The sequence below is a fragment of the Hippocampus comes genome, unplaced genomic scaffold, assembly GCF_001891065.2.
Source record: "Hippocampus comes isolate QL1 unplaced genomic scaffold, H_comes_QL1_v1.1 scaffold58, whole genome shotgun sequence".
Classification (NCBI taxonomy): domain Eukaryota; kingdom Metazoa; phylum Chordata; class Actinopteri; order Syngnathiformes; family Syngnathidae; genus Hippocampus; species Hippocampus comes.
In genome coordinates, this window is record NW_017805118.1 from 621281 (window position 1) to 638299 (window position 17019).

General features: G+C 43.6%; 4 protein-coding genes and 1 long non-coding RNA gene across 7 annotated transcripts in view; 2 read left to right on the plus strand and 3 right to left on the minus strand.

Annotated features, from left to right (window-relative positions):
• Positions 1-110: 110 nt before the first annotated feature.
• On the minus strand, positions 111-772 carry LOC109513308 (uncharacterized). The gene is made up of 2 exons (XR_002167722.1): positions 694-772; positions 111-598 (listed from the first exon to the last, which is right to left on the minus strand). It is a non-coding gene; the product is annotated as an uncharacterized LOC109513308 (long non-coding RNA).
• Positions 773-2157: 1385 nt separating this feature from the next.
• LOC109513305 (butyrophilin subfamily 3 member A3-like) lies at positions 2158-6721 on the minus strand. The gene is made up of 9 exons (XM_019865624.1): positions 6593-6721; positions 5239-5331; positions 5066-5164; positions 4858-4965; positions 4471-4554; positions 3864-3915; positions 3580-3606; positions 3109-3135; positions 2158-3024 (listed from the first exon to the last, which is right to left on the minus strand). The coding sequence occupies exons 2-9, from the start codon at positions 5299-5301 to the stop codon at positions 2465-2467; spliced, it is 1020 nt and encodes a 339-aa protein (XP_019721183.1). The 5' UTR covers positions 5302-5331; positions 6593-6721; the 3' UTR covers positions 2158-2464.
• A 169-nt stretch (positions 6722-6890) lies between these two features.
• On the plus strand, positions 6891-10915 carry LOC109513299 (uncharacterized). 2 transcript variants are annotated; one of them, XM_019865617.1, is made up of 16 exons: positions 6891-7240; positions 7320-7430; positions 7813-7888; positions 7978-8134; positions 8610-8655; positions 8757-8815; positions 8904-8939; positions 9018-9070; positions 9181-9313; positions 9616-9833; positions 9934-9979; positions 10064-10129; positions 10215-10274; positions 10354-10439; positions 10649-10752; positions 10851-10915. In XM_019865617.1, the coding sequence occupies exons 1-16, from the start codon at positions 7135-7137 to the stop codon at positions 10883-10885; spliced, it is 1392 nt and encodes a 463-aa protein (XP_019721176.1). In that variant the 5' UTR covers positions 6891-7134; the 3' UTR covers positions 10886-10915. The 2 variants fall into 2 exon arrangements, 1 of the variants encoding a protein (XP_019721176.1); XR_002167718.1 differs by lacking the exon at positions 10851-10915 and having other exon boundaries at positions 9616-9837; positions 10649-10667.
• Positions 10916-10948: 33 nt separating this feature from the next.
• On the minus strand, positions 10949-12862 carry LOC109513303 (histone H3.3). Its single transcript, XM_019865623.1, has 4 exons — positions 12746-12862; positions 11889-12026; positions 11643-11796; positions 10949-11566 (listed from the first exon to the last, which is right to left on the minus strand). The coding sequence occupies exons 2-4, from the start codon at positions 12014-12016 to the stop codon at positions 11438-11440; spliced, it is 411 nt and encodes a 136-aa protein (XP_019721182.1). The 5' UTR covers positions 12017-12026; positions 12746-12862; the 3' UTR covers positions 10949-11437.
• A 173-nt stretch (positions 12863-13035) lies between these two features.
• unk (unk zinc finger) overlaps positions 13036-17019 on the plus strand; it is a 7029-nt gene continuing 3045 nt past the window's right edge. Inside the window, exons 1-10 of one of the 2 annotated variants that reach the window (XM_019865614.1) lie at positions 13036-13534; positions 13885-14094; positions 15037-15213; positions 15284-15414; positions 15482-15617; positions 15701-15818; positions 15893-15977; positions 16054-16340; positions 16421-16489; positions 16783-16966. In XM_019865614.1, coding sequence (XP_019721173.1) covers positions 13386-13534; positions 13885-14094; positions 15037-15213; positions 15284-15414; positions 15482-15617; positions 15701-15818; positions 15893-15977; positions 16054-16340; positions 16421-16489; positions 16783-16966 — 1546 coding nt within the window. In that variant the 5' untranslated portion in view covers positions 13036-13385. Of the gene's footprint in view, positions 13535-13561; positions 13793-13884; positions 14095-15036; positions 15214-15283; positions 15415-15481; positions 15618-15700; positions 15819-15892; positions 15978-16053; positions 16341-16420; positions 16490-16782; positions 16967-17019 lie in introns of those variants that run through there. The other variant, XM_019865615.1, reaches the window with a different exon arrangement.

Below are 17019 nucleotides of genomic sequence, written 5' to 3' on the forward strand. Positions count from 1 at the left end.
ATTTGAAAGAAAAAAAAAAGAAATCAAGATATCACTTTTACACAGATGCGCTTGCCTATGTTATTTCTCTCTGTCGGATTTGTAGCACTTAATAAAGATCGAAAATAATCTTGGATTTGGGGTTATTTATTGATGTAGAAGGAGGGAGGAAAAAAAAGGCTTTGGCAGAGATGCAAACAACTCTGCAAAGAAGCAAGCAATGCAGAATTCATGTTATGACATGAAATTCTGCGTACATGCAATTCGGCAGTTCTAGCTCGCACTTGTTCTTCCAAAGCGGCTTTGGGAAATATACAAGTCATCCTGTGTGTTGTGCCTTTAGTCAGCATGTTTATCAAGCGCCATGTACAAAAAAAAAAAAAAACATTAATCCACGCTGCAAATACCCAACATTAAAAGATTTCAACACAAGACAGGAGAATATAAATATTTTACGGAAAAATCCCTCAAGGTGCAGTAACCTTGTTGAGCGACCCCCGTTCCTGCCCCCCTAAATGCTAAAATCTGTTCCATGAAATGGTATATTTTAAATGTTTGATGTTTTTCGTCATAACTATTGATCCTCAATTACTCCAGATGATGCACATGGCACGTTCCTCTCAACTCATCTTTATTTATATTGTGCATGCACAGTGAAGTCACCTAGTAGCTAATCCCCCCCCCCTTGGTATTTATCCTCTGCTATTTGCTGACAAACTCAACTATTTACAAAATCTTTAAAAATATATATACACTTTGGCACATCTCGTGGCAACTCGGTGCCAAGGAACTATGTTGAAGTGAATTATTTAGACCAAAGTAGTGATTTGCCACCATCTTGTAGCATCTGTAGGTAATTACAAATCTGTTTGAGAGGGAGGTACAATTCATCTTGTGTGTTGTTCCTTTAGTCAGCATGTTTATCAAGCGCCATGTACAAAAAAAAAAAAAAAAAACATTAATCCACGCTGCAAATACCCAACATTAAAAGATTTCAACACAAGACAGGAGAATATAAATATTTTACGGAAAAATCCCTCAAGGTGCAGTAACCTTGTTGAGCGACCCCCGTTCCTGCCCCCCTAAATGCTAAAATCTGTTCCATGAAATGGTATATTTTAAATGTTTGATGTTTTTCGTCATAACTATTGATCCTCAATTACTCCAGATGATGCACATGGCACGTTCGTCTCAACTCATCTTTATTTATATTGCGCATGCACAGTGAAGTCACCTAGTAGCTAATTTCCCCCCACACCCCCCTTGGTGTTTATCCTCTGCTATTTGCTGACAAACTCAAATATTTACAAAATCTTTAAAAATATATGTACACTTTGGCACATCTCGTGGCAACTCGGTGCCAAGGAACTATGTTGAAGTGAATTATTTAGACCAAAGTAGTGATTTGCCACCATCTTGTAGCATCTGTAGGTAATTACAAATCTGTTTGAGAGGGAGGAGGGGGGGAATTCACCAATTTATTTAAGTGGTCTTTTAACCGAGCCAGTTATTGGTGTAAAAACTCACCGATTTGCCGTTTTGTGCTCAGGCAGAGGAAACAAAAGTATTACTTTGGTGCCATGCTGAGGCATCTTGGTGCCAAGGAAATACGATATGGAATAATGAGTAGAGGCGCTTCATTTGGAAAAAATAGTGCTTTGCCTCCATCTCATAACATCTTGCTGCCCAAGGAACCATGTTGAAGTCAATTGGGGAGTTTCTTTTACACAAAATAAGTAGTTTGCCGCCATCTTTTGGCATCTCTCGGGCAAATTTAATTCTCTTAATTGGGCGTCAATTACTCGTGGATTATTGCTATTCTTGGCAGAGCTGTCTTTCGACTCGATTGCGCTTTTGATAGTTTCTATAATTGGAATAGTAGTTGTATTAAGTAGATTAGGGTTGACGAAGTCCCTATTCAAGGCCCAGGTAGCAAATCGACAGCCAGCCACATTGTCATACTTTAAACAAAAGCGCTGTTTGATGTGGTATAGTTTAGCTCCAGAGGCAAGGTCCGGGACAGAGGCATCGTTGTTTGACCCCGGGTGACCTGATCAGCAGGTCCTGAAGCACCTCCACCGTCCCGAATATGGGGACAAGCTCCTCTGTGAACTTGTCATTGAAGGTGTACACGTGAGACCGCTTGTCGACGTTATAGAAGGACAACTGGCCCTGCTGGAACTACATTGAAGTCTGTTGGAGAGTTTCTTTTACACAAAATAAGTAGTTTGCCGCCATCTTTTGGCATCTCTTGGGCAAATTTAATTCTCTTAATTGGGCGTCTATTACTCGTGGATTATTGCTATTCTTGGGGGAGCTCTGTCTTTCGACTCGATTGCGCTTTTGATAAGTTTCTATAATTGGAATAGTAGTTGTATTCAGTAGATTAGGGTTGACGAAGTCCCTATTCAAGGCCCAGGTAGCAAATCGACAGCCAGCCACATTGTCATACTTTAAACAAAAGCGCTGTTTGATGTGGTATAGTTTAGCTCCAGAGGCAAGGTCCGGGACAGAGGCATCGTTGTTTGACCCCGGGTGACCTGATCAGCAGGTCCTGAAGCACCTCCACCGTCCCGAATATGGGGACAAGCTCCTCTGTGAACTTGTCATTGAAGGTGTACACGTGAGACCGCTTGTCGACGTTATAGAAGGACAACTGGCCCTGCTCGTAGTCCAGATACACGCCCACTTTCCTGGGCGCCAACGTCAGAGGCAGCGATGTGGCGGGCACCGTCAAGGCCTTCAGATCCTTGCCCCTCTCCAGACGGAGGGTCAGGTACCCCGTGTCTGTGTTGAGAGAGCGGAAACCCCGCCTCACGGCGGACGCCTTGGCCACACCCAAGCGCCAGTCCCGCTGGCCCACCTCCACCTCCCAGTAGTGGCGTCCGGAGGCGTAGCCCTCCTGAGCAGCAGCGCACCACCAACCGTCGAAGCGACCGTTGCAACATGGGACGTCACGGCGCTCCAGGCCGCACCGCATGCTCTTTTCATTCGTGGAGATCAGCAGCTCTGGGTTGGCCGAGTCTGGATCCAGAATCACGTCCTCTGCGGTGTCACAGGACCACAACTCGATATTGGAGAACTTCAACTCTGATATTATCCTTTTTTTATTCAACAAGATTTACACACCTGAGGCTTCACAGATCCAATTCCACACTATAAAAAAATAAAGACAAATATTGTTAGTTATGATCGATTAAGAATAGTTCTTTTATTTTATTCACTTTGTATACAAGGCAGCTTAAGACCTTTGGCACCCCCTGAAATGATTTTCAAGGCAATTAATTATTCAAATATAGATTTTATTTTAATTCTTTTTTTTTATGACTAAATATTTTATTTGCTAATTGGCTGGAACGAATCACATTACACCGCAGTTAGATATAGAAAAAACAATTGTCTTTTATCCTTTCAAAGACAGCGTTCACGACAATGGACAGCTCCTCAAAGGTTTCTTCTATTTGAATGAATCGTTTAAAAAAAAAAAATCCTTAATAATCCTCATAGAGGGTATGATAATTCATGCATGAAAGGGTAACGCTTAATGTCCAAAATTTTGTTCCAGTTTGTTGTTCAAGTTAATCGATCACTTCCGCTTACCACCATGGGGGATGTATTGGACAGCATCTGAAAAATGGAAGGAAAAAAATTTGTTTCATCTATCTTCCTAAAAGGCAAGTCAAGTCAAACGTATTATTACTGTATAGCTCGTAAACACAAAAAAAAAATTCCCACAGCTGACAAATATTAACGACATCCCCTGATCTTAACAGCAAACAGTTTTTCACTGTTAATCTGGCTCCTTCACTGACTATTGTGCTCACGCATGCACCAACGGTAAACATGATCACGTTTATACTTTCTTAGATAAGAAGACATCTCACCCATGCTCTGATTCCTCTGCCTTCTGACCAGCCATTCCTTTGTCACATCCTCCTAAACATGCGCAATTGAAAGGACAATCGTCAAAGCAACTATTACTTGTTTTCATCAAAGAATTGTCATTGTTATACTTGATTGACCGACGAGGAACTTTTATCACTTTAAACCTTTCATGCACAAAAGAATGACTGTAACACGATAAGCTGTCCACTGTAGTAAACACATTGAACCTGCTTATGCATCCAGTCTGCACCAAATTATCAGGACCCCCCCACGCAATTGAAAGGACAATCGTCAAAGCGAAACATTTGAACACAATACGGAGCGCGCAACAAAGTCGTCTATCCCGTATTGGAGTACATTAAATGATTTTAAAATGACTTGACTCGCAATTAAAAAAAAAAAAAAAAAACTATTACTTGTTTTCGTAAAAGAATTGTCATTGTTTTACTTGATTGACCGACGAGGAACTTTTATCATTTTAAACCTTTCATGCACAAAAGAATGACTGGAACGCGATAAACTGTCCACTGTAGTAAACACATTGAACCTGCTTATGCATCCAGTGCGCACCAAATTATCAGGACCCCCCGCAAAAAGGGCACAAACCTTAACAGGCCTGTCTGCGTTCAGCACGACCAGCATGACATTTTCCGGTCTTTGGTAGTGGCAGTCTGACAGGCTGACTCTTGACTAGCGCAAGAAATAAAATGCAGTTTATTCGACCACCAACCGATTCAAATTTATGACATCATATTTTCTTTCCCTCCATAATGTGTGGAGTTTGAAAATCAACAAGATGTTTTAAAATCAGTTTGCGTGTATTGTACAGTATATGTTGTTACTTAAGAAACATGTGTCAAGTCTGAAAAGACATATAAAGATGCCAGAAAGTAGTTTTTCCACTTTTTGTTGTTTTGCCCTTTGAGTCATACTACCTTTCAAATTCAATTTTAACACTGACTATAGCTTGGTAATAGTTTAGTGTAGTTGTACCTGCACTTTCCTCTCCAGCACAGCGGCCCATTCCACAATAAAGTCCCGACACAAGCAGGCTGGCCAGACATCATCACTGGACCATATATGTTGAAGAACATTGGATCTCTAAACGAGCAGCACAAATCAGAGACTCATGATGAAGAAAAGAATTTAGCGATACTGTGAGTGCAAAGTTGGACGTCTGGGGAAGGCACGAGGAGGTTACCTGGCAAATTTTGCTGAGTTCCCGGGCCAGCTCCATGATAAATAATTGACTTTCGACCAGCTGCTCTTTTTTTTCCAGCTTCACTCGTTTGCTGGATTCCTGGAGCCAATAAAAAGCAGATTAAAGCGCATTTTAGAGAGAACTGTCGCTCCATTTCAGCACAAATTCCATACCTTTAGTCGGCTCTTGAGTTTTTTAGCTGGTTCAATGAGGAACCGCAGGCATTCTTTCATCATGCTGGCGGCTTTTGATTGGAGAACCAAATCCTGCGGAGTGATCATAAAAAGCTTGAGGGGGACTGGCACTCAACCTGCAAGGAGGCGGACTCGGCTCACATCGCCCTCACAAATCAATACAATGGAATTTATAAGAGGAAAGAGAGTGCAAGTGGAGGACTGAAGGACTTTTAGCACATCTCTGCATCCACCCAACAGTGAGCACATCATCAGGTATATGAGGCGAGGAGGAGGAGAGGACAGAAGACGACTCCCGCTATCCTACGCATGTTCAGCCCAGAGCACAAAATATGCATGGTTTTATAACACGTGGGTGGCACAAAAGAAAAAAATAAAATAAAAATACCAGGAGGCTGCCAATAGTATCACTACTGTTGCAGGAGCTGTCAAATCAGCAGTCTCCACTCAGAGGGTTTAATTTTCTTCCAATACTGTATATAGATCTAAAAGTGGAGCCCGATGGTATTGATTCGTCAAGATTATTAGTTTGAATATGTAGATTTAAAAGAAAATATTATAATGGAGGAGATGGACAGCTATCTAGATAGATAGATAGATAGATAGATAGATAGATAGATAGATAGATAGATAGATAGATAGCTCACTGGATGGATGGATGGATGGATGGATGGATGGATGGATGGACGGATGGATAGATGCATAGATGCATAGATGGATAGATAGATAATTTATCATAATCTATCATAAAATATGGATTAAATTATAAACAAGAGCAAATTTAACGATGAGCACGTTGGGAATCCATTGAAAATAAATACAAATTCCGTTAATAAATCCCAGCAAACCCCCCCCCCCCACACACACACACACACACAAAAAAACAGCCACAAAAAAATGGAAAAGTGTTTGGGATCCGGTATTTATGGTGCTTTCACACCTCGCACTGAGCCCCATCTTTGTTTATTTGTGCTGAGTAAGTGTTAGGGGAAACGTGCAGGCAAAGATCTGAAAGATTAGAGGAAATCCGGGATTACCACTCGTGGGTTGATGCTGGACAAACCCAGGTCCTGTACAAATTACTCGAACCACCTCTGCAAATCAGTGATAGCGACGTCATAACATACACAATTGCTGATATGTGCAAAAAGATTCATATGCGCCATTCACGACGTAGTGTAACGTTGCGGCGTCAAAATGTAAACGCGCAAATTGAGGACAAGGTAAATAACAACAAAACGTGTCCGCACACGTGCAGAGCCAGCAGCTGTACTTTCAACAATAAACGTCGATGGTAATGGTTGCAGAATATCTGCATTTATAAGATACTGACCTTTGAGAGAGAAATGTCCGAAAATATTCACTTGTCAATGTGCCCGCGGTGTTTTCTCCGAAAAATTAGCGCATCCTCCCGAGACCCGATGTGCACTTAGACTGCGAGGAGCTGCTGAGCGCTTTCGCGTCATCCGTTTTGGCCCACACTAAACTGCAGGTTGCTATTATAGCCGCTAGAGGGCGCCATATATTTACAAACCGCTGACTGTTTGTTTTGCGGGTCTTCGTATTTTTTGCCTCTTCCTTTCTGTTTTCTTATCACGTGTAATACAAGAATACACGAGGCGCCGCGTTTAGTGTCGCATTTCATGGGAAGCTCTGAAATGCATACAACTGAATATAGTCTTTGAACGCACCACGCTATCGTTGTCACTACTGAAAATAGTCTTTGAACGCACCATGTTATCGTCGTCACCTTCGCCGTGTGCAAGATGCCACCACATTGCACAAAACGTTTCGAATTCAAACTGCGAGAATTTTGAGGTCCTTCGCGATTCTTAAATAGTCATCGAACATGAAACGGCGTTGGAGCGCGCGTAAATGAAGTCTGAGGAAGGTTCGTTAGACGCACGACGCGGAAGTGGAGCTTCGATCCCAGCTGATCCGAATATGGCACCCAAAGATCCACTTCTCAGCGCCCTCAAAGGTAACGACCACTTTTCACAACACGGGATCATCCTAAAGGTGGTGCTATCAATGTTTTTTTTTCGCCCCCTCGCTGCCAGTGTGCTTGTTGAACCTGCAATCTGATGATGGGCAGACGGTGACGGACAGCAGCCCTCACCTCACCTCTTGCTGCCAGCTTCTTGAGCTGGTCCTCAGGAAAGGACTCCAACGTTAGTACCTCTGTTTTCGTACTGCGAAAATGTTCCTCCGGTATCTTAATGGGGTCGTTTATGCACTTATATTGGTCCGATTTTTTTTTTTAGATTACAAAATGACACCGGTGTAAATACTTAATTGCTGCCAGCCTTTGTGCGTGCGCGCGTGTGTCCGAGTATGAGACGAAAGTTCAAAATTCCAGGTTTCATTTCACTCCTAAACTACTGACGCTCTGTTACAAATTCCAATACTTTTGCTCACTTGAAAAGTGGGCGGCTTCAAACAAAAGGTGCAACACGAGCTGGAATTCTGAACTTTTGTCTCATGTTGGTCTTTTTGTCTTATTTATAACGGCAGAATTTCCATAATGTATGTGCACTTTTTTTTTCCCCCCAGAGCCAGTCCTCAATCTGGTTCATAGAGACTACTGGCAATGTTTTGAACAGCTTCCCCGCAAAGATACATGTGGCAGGTATAAACATTCTTATCGAAGAGGTGGAATGTGAAGGCACTTCCAAAAAAAAAAAAAAAAATCCTTGATGATTGGTTTTGTTGTTGTAGGCTGTGTACTGTGGCGTGGGCTGTGGAACAGACTAAAACTTGCAGGAAGCTTATCTCAGCTCAGGGCCGAGGCCGTTACCTGCTCAGATTGGCTCTCAGCCGCAAGACCCTGCCACAGTTCGTCACTCACGTCCTACACACCCCCAGAGTCTTGGAGGTCAGATGCAATTTCTTGTTTGAAGAGTCGCCAAGAAATCCCGTTCGAAAAAATCTCGTTGTTTCTGTTGTCAATCAAATCGTGATAGCTGTCGTCTCCATTTCTCCTAAACATATGTTAGATTAAATGAAGACTATAAACTGCACGCGATGAGAAGAGTTTGAGCTAATAGTCATGGACTACAAAAATATTTTCTCAGGACTCCTGCAAAATAATCTATTCACAAACAAAACAAATATTAGTTTAACTTGATCGTCAGCCATGTTTGTTTGTTTTTTTTTTTGTTTTTTTACTCTTGACTTGAATGCTGCAAGGTCTGACCTCTTGAACTTCTAGTGAGAAGTCCCATCAGTCTCAAATTTAGCATTTGAACTTGTGATTATCATACAATGTGGTTCTCGAATATTGTTGTCCACATTTTTTTGTTGGTCGGTCATACAACTGGAAAAATTAACATCGTTTTCTCCCCCTTCAGTGGTACAGCGAAACCTTCTCGATCCTCAGGAATGAAGAATTTTTAGGTAAGTGTTTGTACTTCCTCATACAGATGCCAAATGAAAGCTGTAGAAAATAAATCAAGTTATACCGTTGTCAAATGTGAATACACGTCACGCCCTTGTAGAACCTTTCATGTCCCTGCTCTTGGTTCTCTCGCAAATGGAGTTCAAACTGGACATGGAGGTCAGCTGTTTTCTTTCTTGACCAGTTCGATTGTACAGCACAGTGGCGGAATGAATACGCTTCCTTACATAAATGTGTCTTTGTACAGAATTGTAGTTTCTTGGATGAAAGCTGGCTTTTACCGGTAACCTTACAGTCACTTTATTATTTTTGAAACCGTATGCACAAAACAGTCTAATGGTCTTTTTTTTTTTTTTGCCAGGTGTGCGAGATATATGAAGTGGTACCGTGTCGACAGGTGGGAATGGTCTTGAGGTCTGTATTGTCTATTTTGAATTCCACCTGTCTATTTTTCGTCTTTGATTGCATTTTTTTTTATAGGTGCGAGAAACATAAATTTGTCATCTCACGATCTGTTTGTTCAGCTACCTCAATGGGCGCGTCTTCCTCCTGGACATGGTATCTGGCGGCCAGGCGCATGTTGACCAGTTTATCAGCCGCGGTGACGTCATTGACGAGATCAATGGCATCTGTCTGAGGAATTCCAGAAACGGACAGGTTAGAAAAGTCCTCACTCATACTTCTTGTGCATTTCTAGATTTCGAAGGGCACTTTATTGCCACCTTTGGGCACCACATGACAGTGTCAGCTGCACACTAATACATTTAATAATCACCATCTCTGGGGGGGGGGGGTTTAATCCCCACTGAAGGCCCGTGGATATTTCAAAAACCAGTTCTTGTCACTCGTCTCGCTGGAAGGCAGAGAAGCAGGGTTCCATTCATTAACCCGACGTGGCTCCAAACAGTCTCATGAACAATAATTGCAAAACCACCAGAACGTGTTCCTTTTTGTGTTAGGCAGGTGTGGTGCTGTCACGGCTGAAAGGCTGCTTCCTGTCCATCCGTGTTGTGCGTTGGCGAGCCCGGGACGGAACGGTGTATCGTCCTCTGGTCAAACTGCTGCGCGCTTTGAGGATAGAGAATCCGTGGCTGCAACTTGGTCCCGCTCCCTGTCAACAGCCTGCTGCTAATGACCAGAGAACACCACCTCCAACACAATGTCTCGTGGAGGGAAGGCAAGTCAGTGCAGCAACTAAATGTTATAAAAAAAATAAATAAATAAAAATGTACATGAAATAAAACTGGTGTATTGATCGTCCTGTCTCTCCTTGGCAGGATTGCGTACATTGTCCAGTTCTTGGGGGACAAAAACATTGGAGTGGTAAATCATTGTTTTTTTTTGATGAGTTAGGTGTGTGTAAGGTGTTTTGAGTGTGACAAATATTTTTATATGTTCTATTTTTAGTTTGGAACCAAAAAGGTGTTGCCGCATGCAATTTCACACGTGTTGCAGCAAAACCAGCCAAGCAAGGTGAAGACGCCGCTCCTTAGCCCGGGGCACTTAAAGGCCATACTTCACATCCATTGAAATATAAACAGTGTCCTTTGTTTTCCAGGAAGTGCTTTTAGATTTGCAGGAAACGCACGTCACGTGTACGGAGAGCAGCAGTAATCTGGTGGGTCTCCACACTGCGTTTATTGCAAAGATTCAGAACCTTTTTTTTCCTCAAAATGAATCATGTTGAATGTCTGTAGATGGTGTGTCAACATCACTATCCAGATATATCGTGTGTTGGGAGGTACCCTCAGCCAGATTACACGATATTGGGCTTCTGTGTCGTGTAAGTATGACATGGTTTATAAATGTTTGAATGCTGGTGTGAAAGTTTCCCCAAACTGAGTCGAATTATGCCACGTAGGTCTGCTGAGCAGCAACAGGTGGATAGATTTAATGCTGAAAGATGTACCAAGACTTATTTGTGAATCACTTGCACTGATATCAAACATAACAGGAAGAAAAAGAAAAAAACATGCTTGATATCGTTCTCAGAAACAGACCAGCAGAAATTCCATCCAGGTCCCCGACCAACTTCAACTGTGTGGTGCTCAAAGCTGCCAGCAGTAAGGAATGCGACGACATCATTTGCCGCATAGGTAAGACAATAGGTGCCTACTTCACAGAAATCAGAATTAAAGTTAAGACGTGTTACGTTTCTCTTGCAAAGTTAAGACGTGTTACGGTTCTCTTGCAGCCACCGGTTTCAGACATACAGAGTGGTTTGTATGATGTGTAAATAAACAAGTCAAAACTCAAAAACTGCATCATTAATATATTACACGCACACGAATGTCTACTCATAAAGAACTTTAATAGAAAGACGTGACAATTCTCAATTATTAAAATGTAGCTGCCAGGGTTTTGTTCAATGTTGGAAAACATGTAAAAAGCAGTCCAGAAAAATAAGGGCTGCTCCTTGCACCAAGAGTTGTGTAACAGTAGTCAAAGACAGATGATCTGTTGGGCAAGCTGCATTTTTGTGCCAGAAATGGTCAATGGTGCCAACATGGTTGTGTGTGACACGATCATGGATGGAGGACATGACCCACAAAAACTGGAGGGAGGGGCAGTGATGTATTACATGTAGTAACAATCCACATAACAGGTAAATATTCCTACACAACTACCCATTCGGTTGTGGAATGGTTGATGGCTAAAATACGATACAAAAGTCGTAAACTCAATACCCAAGAAATAATACAAAATAAAAGTCCACAAAAAAAAAAATTGTTAGGTATGATAAATATGATTATTTGTCTTGACATGCCACTGTCAAGAGGTTTAGGCCCTTTCTCCCCTTATCCTACGGGCCAGCTGGATGTCTTTGGGCATGATGGTGACACGCTTGGCGTGGATGGCGCACAGATTGGTGTCCTCAAACAAACCCACCAGGTAAGCTTCACTGGCCTCCTATTAGGAACCAACAGCATAATATTAGCTCCAAATAAACCGCACACAATCCAGGTAGAGTTTTGTTTATATTTACCTGAAGAGCACCGATGGCAGCACTTTGGAAGCGGAGATCAGTCTTGAAGTCCTGGGCAATCTCTCTCACCAGGCGCTGGAAGGGCAGCTTGCGGATGAGCAACTCGGTGGACTTCTGGTAGCGACGAATCTCCCTCAGAGCCACAGTGCCCGGCCTGAGGAGAAGCAAGCATGTGTTTTTTTTCCCCACCACTTTTTTTTTGTAGCAAGTGTCGTGGTGACGTCATGCTTCAACGTTGAAACCCACCTGTAGCGATGGGGCTTCTTCACTCCTCCTGTAGAGGGCGCACTCTTCCTGGCTGCCTTGGTAGCGAGCTGCTTCCTTGGCGCCTTTCCTCCAGTGGATTTACGGGCAGTTTGCTTGGTACGAGCCATCACGTATTACCTAAAAGAAAATATTGCACGCGAATTAAGGAGGACTCCAATATACACGCACCCGGGAACTAAAATAAAACACGCGAAGCGGTTAGCGAGCCGCGTCAACACGTTAGCTTAGCCCACAACAAGGCGCCCATCCCCCTACCGCCGAACAACTAGGAGGTGTCTCCTTTAGCGTCCGCACGCTAAACAGCCGACACACACCGCAACTAAAATAAAACTTAGCATGTTAACAAAGCCTTCTCAAGTCGACAAAACTCATTCTACATTCGCCAAAAGTCATCACGTAACAGATAATTTCGGACATAGGTACGTTACTAAAGAAGGAGCCGGCTGTAGTCTGGCTCACAAGAGGCCGCCCGCCATCAGCCTCCGTTTGTCGTCTTCGCCATTTTCGCTCTCATTTCACCCCCACTCGACATTGGGAATACATTTTATAGCGCTTAAGTTCACCGGTAATTAACGGCACACAAATCGTATTTTCACAACAGATGAATGGTTAGTAACTACATCCATCTTACCAACGAGACACAACGGACGATCGATCGGTAACAGTTTTAGTTTCGAAACGCAATATAAACGAGCCCATTGTCCTTGTAAGGGCTAACAAGACGCCCCCTACGTCAATCTAACAACACTGTGATACAAATCGTCTACATCACGTGAAAGAAATGAAATCATTTTCGCATAATAAACGAATAAAAAAAACAAGTACAAATTATTTACCTTGGTGACGTTGCTGTTGTTGTGAAGCGAATGATCTGCGGAGACAGCAGGTCTCGGTCACCTGAAAACGATCAATGCTGGTTGGAAGCTTGAGGCCAAGTATTAATAGTGTGGCATGACGTCATATTGCACAGCCACTTTCATGTCCTTTGGTACGTGTGGAGCACGGTCACACGATCGAGCCAATGAGATGCGCCAAACAAAATCGATCCGGTGCGCTACCGCACGATATTATTTTTTGTATTCATATGTTCCTCGTTTTCTCAAAATGGTGTGTGATAATAATCACGGGCTTGTACATTAATTGCATGACCCACTGCCCTGCTTCCCGACATCAAAGACATGAGAAATATAATTTATTCACTCAAGACATATCACCGTGTCATTTGATGCAATTAAATGACCACTAGCGTTACTTTCTTTCATCTGAAATATCATCTTGCTTCATTTTCAAAATGATTTGGGGATAAATCTCAGAATTCCAACAATTCCAAAATGTACTGAACGCGGCATTTGTACTACTTCCTCCATTCTCGCGCAAACTCACATCGTAGTAGAATGCGGATTTCTATGCTAACCTAACGAGCTAGCTCATTTTGCTAAAAACAAGCTCATTGTTGGGACTTTTCCGAGCGTTAAAATGTCTAAAACGCACCCGCTGTCCCCGTTATCTTCAGCGGGGACGACTACCGGGGGTCATTCGTCGTCCTCGTCGTCTTCCTCCGCCGGGGGCTCGACATCTCCCGCAACCGTGTTGAACGTTCAGCCCGAAAAACCTCAACACTACACGTACGTAACGGTAGTCTATTAGCCGATAAGCTAGCTAAATGTACACAAACTCACGTGCAATCGGGTTCGCATACTGATCAATCGATTGAGTCAATTTGGAAGAGGCTTCCTAAATACGGGATTCTTTTGACTATAAACCAGATCTTTAAGTCATGATAAAATTGTGATTAATTCAATTTTTTTGTAAATAAGTGATGAGTCTTTTAATGCAACGTGAAATTGTAAAGATTTAGTCTCCAGAGAAAACAGAAAACACAGGTAGGGAATAGAGAATAAAACTGTATTGTTAGATAATGAACGATCGCTTTATAAACATGAATTTCTGTCGTGTTTAATTCTGCTTTTTGCAGCTACCTAAAGGAGTTCAGAACGGAGCAGTGTCCCCTGTTTGTCCAGCATAAATGTACACAACACCGGCCTTTTTCCTGTTTCCACTGGCACTTCTTGAACCAGCGGCGCCGCAGGCCCATGCGCAAACGGGACGGGACATTCAACTACAGCCCAGATATTTATTGTACCAAATATGACGAGGGAACAGGAACCTGTCCTGATGGAGATGAGTAAGAGAAAAACAAGAACACGTAACAGTTTGGAATTCAGTTTTTAAGAGTGAAACTTGATTATTTTGTTCAGTTACTATTATGCAACATCAAACACGATGCAAAATGCCAGGCAGGTTGGTTACTGGGGGTTGCGACATAGGACGTTTCGAGGTTATGAACCCCCCGCCCCCCCCAAAAAAAATGCATTGCTGCATGCTTGCGTACAGCGGTGTAGTAATGCACCTTCGTCCAGTGGCACAAGATTGCATGCCCTGTAACTGCCATACTTAATCGTTTTCATTTGATTGTTTGACATTGATATCTTAAAAGTGTTTTTAATCCTAGTATTCACAGTACTGTATTTATAACGTTTGTGTAGGTTAGTGATGGACTCCAGTGGATCCTGACTTGCGGGCTGAGAGACACCTCTTCACTTTGGGCATGTGCTTTTGAGATGCAAACTGCCAGTTGTCATCAAAATAACAAGCTTTTAAATTACACAGGGAGATGACCCTGAATTGGGGTGTGGGTGGGGGGGGGGGGGTTGCTTCTGTTTTTCTTGTTACACTCCTAACTCTGAAAAGAACCTTTTTGTCTCGCACAACGACCTAAGCTATCTGCCAATACATCCGTGAGCTATTCAGGATGTGAAGTGCTGTCGTAATTGAGGACAGTTTTGAAAGAAATAGCAGCTGACGTGTCATCATCTGGGCATTACCATCTGAACATTGCCCGTCACTCCTGTGTATTTTATTTTTATTTATTTATTTTTTACAAAGCAATCTAAAGGTGGTGATTACGGGACAAAAAGAATGTAAATGTCTTTGAAAACACATTATACTGACGTGCTAATTGCCCACATGTTTTTAGAGCTCGTGTGAGATCAACTTTTCGATTCATCCCCCATCTCCCCCTAAAAATGTAAAATTTTGAAAAATGTTTTTTTTTTGCGCCCACCAGATGTGCATTTCTACATCGGACAGCTGGCGACACGGAGCGGCGGTATCACCTGCGCTACTATAAGACGGGGTCTTGCATTCACGAAACGGATACGAGAGGCCACTGCAGCAAGAACGGCTGCCATTGTGCCTTTGCTCATGGGTCACATGACCTGCGCAGCCCTGTGTATGATGTGAGGTGTGGAAAATGAACGTTTAAATTATCGTCTTAATGCGATACTGGGGTTCACACGGTATACTTTTCACAGGGAAGTGCAGGTCATCGAGTGTCAAGGTGGCACGGGACCGTCAGAAGGAGCTGGAGGAGACGGCCAGTCGGGCCAGGCGGCGAGCACGGCCCTCATAGAGAAGATTCTGAGTGAGGAACCACGCTGGCAAGGTACATCGAACAGAAATATCAGTATCAATCCATATCGCCTCATTGTACCAATTTCTTGTCTCCTCAGATAACAACTATGTGTTGTCCCACTACAAGACCGAGCTGTGCAAGAAGCCGCCTCGCCTGTGTCGTCAGGGTTACGCCTGCCCGTATTATCATAACAGCAAAGACAGGCGGCGCAGCCCGCATAAGCACAAATACAGGTGCGCTTCAGTCCCAATACCAAAAGATGACTTTTCTCATCTGCTTGAAAATGACGGCCCCCGCCCGCTGTTTACGCCCGCAGAGCTTTGCCATGTCCGGCGGTGAAACTGAGCGAGGAGTGGGGTGATCCGAGCAAATGTGAGTGCGCGGAGGGATGCCAGTATTGCCACACGAGAACGGAACAACAGTTCCATCCCGAGGTCTGTCTCCAAATCAAAGCTTACCTCGAGCGAAAACCGCAAACTCATAACAGTGGCGTCGAACGTATCCGCAGATCTACAAGTCCACAAAGTGCAATGACATGCAGCAGTGCGGCAGCTGTCCCAGAGGACCCTTTTGTGCTTTTGCTCACGTTGAAAGTAAGTCGCCACCACAAATCACCCAGGGGTTCTTAAAAATATACTAATCTACTTTCAAATTTTAAATACATTCCAGAAGCATTTGTCTTCGAGGAGTCCTTCTCCTCACCCAGATCCCCCCCACCTCTCCGTCCGCCAGATCCCGGCTCCGCAGAGGAGTTTGAGTCAAGAGGACATAATAAGGGGCTCGGTCAGGTCGGTGACCCCTTCTCGCCCTCTGCCGGGTCACATGTTGCGGAGCAAGGCCTGCTGGGTAATGTGCTGAGTCTTTGCGAGGACATGAGGGGAGCAGCTGAGCCGTTGTCTTCTTGGGTGGGAGAGGGAGGCTATGGCAGGGCGCCCGGATTTGAGAGGGAGGATCAGGTGAGATGAATGAAAAGGGGGCGGGGCAAAGTGGGTGTTTTGTGTGTGCAGTGGTGGCATATTTTTTGTTGTGCTTTCAGGCGAAACAGAGGAGTTTTGCCCTCGAGCAGCGCAGCAGAGAAGCGGCATCGGCGCAAAGCAGTAAACAGGTAGAATTTCCGGCACGCGTTTTTACAATAGCAACGCGCACAGTTGAACCTCAAAAGCTGACCACAATCCATTGTCTGACGTTATTTGACCTACAATGTTTGTATTTGAAGGATTTTAGCCCATAGGAAGCATCCATCCATGATAGTAGTTTCATGCACGGTCATGCAACAAATCACTCTTGGAAGACAATGAAAAGTAAATTGTCTCTAGGTTCCATTTAAGGTTCAACACGTTTTGTAAAGACAAGATTGATATTATTTTTCTTCCAAATATAACATTTTATCTCCTTCAGGATCTGCTGGTATTTCTGCCAGTAGGCAGTCCTTTAAGTCTGTCATCCAGCATCCCCTCCAGTCTGGCCGCGACCCCACCCAGCCCTGCGCCCCTCGGACCCCCGGGGGCCGGCATCGCATCAGGCATGAATGCCAATGCCTTGCCCTTCTACCCCACCAGTGAGACAGTGGAGTCTGTTGTTGGTAAGTCAAGATGTGCTGATTTTTATTTTTTTGGGGGGGTGGTGGGGGGGGGG

Excerpts from the sequence above, each read along its gene's own strand:
- LOC109513305 (XM_019865624.1), bottom strand. The coding sequence starts at position 5,301 with ATGATGAAAGAATGCCTGCGGTTCCTCATTGAACCAGCTAAAAAACTC. Across the intron at positions 5,165-5,238 it reads AACTCAAGAGCCGACTAAAG|GAATCCAGCAAACGAGTGAA; the intron begins GTATGGAATTTG and ends TATTGGCTCCAG. Across the intron at positions 4,966-5,065 it reads AACTCAGCAAAATTTGCCAG|AGATCCAATGTTCTTCAACA; the intron begins GTAACCTCCTCG and ends CTGCTCGTTTAG.
- LOC109513299 (XM_019865617.1), top strand. The coding sequence starts at position 7,135 with ATGAAGTCTGAGGAAGGTTCGTTAGACGCACGACGCGGAAGTGGAGCT. Across the intron at positions 8,135-8,609 it reads ACACCCCCAGAGTCTTGGAG|TGGTACAGCGAAACCTTCTC; the intron begins GTCAGATGCAAT and ends CTCCCCCTTCAG. Across the intron at positions 10,753-10,850 it reads CGACATCATTTGCCGCATAG|CCACCGGTTTCAGACATACA; the intron begins GTAAGACAATAG and ends GTTCTCTTGCAG.
- LOC109513303 (XM_019865623.1), bottom strand. The coding sequence starts at position 12,016 with ATGGCTCGTACCAAGCAAACTGCCCGTAAATCCACTGGAGGAAAGGCG. Across the intron at positions 11,797-11,888 it reads AAGAAGCCCCATCGCTACAG|GCCGGGCACTGTGGCTCTGA; the intron begins GTGGGTTTCAAC and ends GCTTCTCCTCAG. Across the intron at positions 11,567-11,642 it reads CTGCCATCGGTGCTCTTCAG|GAGGCCAGTGAAGCTTACCT; the intron begins GTAAATATAAAC and ends GGTTCCTAATAG.